The 3,106-nt window shown below is 54.7% G+C and overlaps 1 protein-coding gene across 1 annotated transcript in view; it reads left to right on the top strand.

The window, feature by feature from the left end:
• Positions 1 to 1,140, top strand: part of CRYM (crystallin mu) — an 18,939-nt gene extending 17,799 nt beyond the window's left edge. The window contains exon 7 of the mRNA XM_006752784.2: positions 805 to 1,140. Within this exon, the coding sequence (XP_006752847.1) occupies positions 805 to 869 (65 nt within the window). The 3' untranslated portion in view covers positions 870 to 1,140. The remainder of the gene's footprint in view (positions 1 to 804) is intronic.
• The last annotated feature ends 1,966 nt before the right edge of the window (positions 1,141 to 3,106 follow it).

Here is a 3,106-nt window from a genome sequence, read left to right as displayed (position 1 = left end):
GATGGAGAGCTGAAGGGAAATGGCAGGGAGACCCAACCCGAGACTGCTTTTCCTGCTGGTTGGGTGGAGCACAGCCTCCATGGGGCCCAGCCGGGCTGCAGGCGGGCCCAGCAGGGGCTGGCTCAGCCAGCTCTCCACCCACCAGACTTAAGGAAATGGACACACATGGCAGGTGCATATTAAACACCTGCGATGTGTCAGGCTCTGTACTGGGCTACAGAAGGTAATAAAACCACCCTGCCCCTGAGGAAAATGATACCCATTCGAGGTGAAGGAGTTGGCATTTGGATGGAACAGGAGCCAGCGCACTGCAGCCTGTGGGCGGAACCTGGCCAAACCGCCAATTTTTGTGTGACCTGAAAGCTAGGAATGGTTTTTACATTTTCAAATGGGGCAGGGGGGGGGGGGGCGGGGGGGTTGTGTGTGTGAATGAGATTTCAGAACATGAGCATTTTATGAAGTCCCAGCTTTGGTGTCCATAAAGGAAGTCTGGCTGGCACACAGCCGGGCTCACTGTGTCCCTGTGTTGGCGCTTCTGCCCACTCAGGAGGCCGAGCCCACAGCGCAGGCCTCAGCAGTTACCATCGGGCCTGCACTGAACGCTCCTGGGATGGCACTGGAAGTCGGTTGGTGGGCGTTTCTTGCTGGGCATCACATTCCCTGCCGGGGCCTGCCCTCCGCAGACCCTCTGAGCCGCGCTTCCTGGACACGGTCCTGATGCCCTGGTGGCCGTCAGCACCACAGACAGGGCTGCACCAGGAAAAGCTGTTCTGACAAAAAGTGACCCAGTTTCTGTCCTTCCAGGAATGGCGGTGGAGGACGCGGTTGCGGCCAAATTAGTGTATGACTCCTGGTCATCTGGTAAATAGCGCGAAGCGTGGCCCCGAGGCGGCGCTGCAACTCCAGGGGCCTTGCCGCCGGTTGTCCTGTAATTTCTAGATCAAACGAGGGAACCCCGTGCCCAGCGGACTGTAGTGTTGTGCTCATCCTGTCTTACCTTAATTGGCGAGATCCTCCTTGCGTTGTAGCTGAGGGGAGCTGGGTGGCCGGCCCTGCGGTGCGGGCTGCAGCAGCACCCCTTCCCCAGGCATCCCACCGGCTCTTGTATCTCCTGGAAATAAAGCGATTTCCTTTTCTGCAGTTTTTGCTTCGGTAACTTCTGTCCCTCGTGGCAAGGAAAGCGAGGGTGCAAGTGCTCCCACTCACTCGCTGGGGGAGTGCCAATGACGGTAATTTTGTTCTGTTTCTTAAATTGAGGTACAGTGTGTGTACCACAAAATTAAAGTGTACAGGTCAGTGGTTTTTAGTATGAAAACCGTGGTCACAGAGTGGGCAGCCTTCACCACCATGTGATTCCGAGGCATTTTCATCACCCAAGAGAAGCCCCAGAGCCCTCCGCCCCGCCCGGCAACCACTCACCTACTCCCCATCGTATGGACTCGCCCCCTCTGGGCGTTTCCTATAAGGAGAACCAGGCATTGTGTAGCCTTTTGTGTTTTGCTTCTTACAATTAAAGGTTCGGGGAACAGTTTAGCTTCCATGTTGGTCAGGACTCCTTTGGTGACCAGTGGTAGTGACCACAACTCCAACCGCCTTAAGCTGAATGCGTCCGTGGATGAGGAATGGCATTTATTGGTGCGTGTAGTTAAGAAGGACGCGGGCAACGGTCAGCCACAGCTGCACCCGGGCTCCAGGTGCCAGCAAGACCCAGGCTGGCTGCCTCGCCCTCCGCTGGGTTCTGCAGGGTTGGTTTCCCGGGGCAGGGCGGTGGCCAGCGGTGCCTGTCAGCCCCTGTCAGCCCCTCCAGCAGCCCCCGCAGAGACAGGGTCTCTTCCTCAGCAGTTCAAGCCCCAGAACCGAGGCTCGCTGGCCCATTGCGGCCGCGTGCCCAGTCCGGAGCCTGGCACCGTGGCTGAGAGAGGAGTGCCCTGCACAGCTCGCGCCGGTGTGAGGCGGGCCTGACCTCTCTGGCAGGGAAGAGGGAACCCTTTACTTCGCTTCATTTGCTCCCTGACATGTAGCCCCACGCTAATTCTGACTGTTCTGTTCATATATTTTGAGCCAGTGCCCAGCGGGCTATAGTGTTGTGATCATCACAGACATAGCATTTACCCTTCAGTTCAGGGAAAGGCTGATAAGCCTATGGACTCTACCAGCTGGGCCACTGTAATTAAAGTAAAACGCCACAGTTCAAAACATACACTTAACTTCTAACGGCCCCTCCTGGCCTCACAGGTTCAGTTATTCACTGTGAAGACATGTTTCCCCCTTTCTAACCCAGCACTGTAATGGGATTTTTATATGCAGTATTTAAACCCGTGTGTCCTTCAGATCCACACCCTTCTATCTCATCCCAGAATCCACACAAAGGCTGAGGGATAATTATGGTGAGAGTGTTCAGTTCTGGGCAAACACATGCTCCCCCCTTCTCCCGCCCTATATTTGCTGAGCCAATTGCTACCCCTCCCTCCAGCAGGGCAGCACAGACAATCCCAACTAGAAAGGATCACCTCGATGAAGCGGTCAGAATGAAATCGCACAGGCTGAGTTCCAGCAGCACTTCCACTGCTTGCCTTTCCCTGTCTCAAGCACCGGGGCGTTCCACCCTCTGCCTTCACCCTGCAAGAGGGGGTCCGGCACCTGCAGTTCAGGTCCTAACAGAGGCAGGATCGGGCACAAGTGCCTCCCAGGTGACCCTGCATGTGTGCACACTATGGAAAGCAAATACAACTTCACTTTATTCCAGACCAACAAAATGCAGTATCTGCAAACATAATCCTCCCTTCGTACATAGTTACCTACTCGAAGACTGACACCTCTCCGAATCCATCCATTGTGAATCCAGCCCACTGTCCATCACACCCTTCCTATGCTTCCCTCCTCCACGGTGCCTCCCGAAATACCCAGACCGACGTGAGCCAGGAAGCATGCTGAAGAAATAGCTGTTTCTACTTTATACACGTAATTGATGGTAAATGTCATCTGATGTAAGTCTGGCAATAAAAATGCAGTGAAGCATAGCTATTCACTAAGGTTTCGGTTTGAGTTTGAGCTGCCATTCAAAAAGTGTCAGAGCAATGTTGCCCACTTACATTACAGAAGCGGC

The sequence above is a fragment of the Myotis davidii genome, unplaced genomic scaffold (assembly GCF_000327345.1).
Source record: "Myotis davidii unplaced genomic scaffold, ASM32734v1 scaffold970, whole genome shotgun sequence".
In the NCBI taxonomy this organism is placed as follows: Eukaryota; Metazoa; Chordata; class Mammalia; order Chiroptera; family Vespertilionidae; genus Myotis; species Myotis davidii.
Note: the sequence above shows the minus strand (reverse complement) of the source record. Positions and strands in the feature narration are given on the sequence as shown.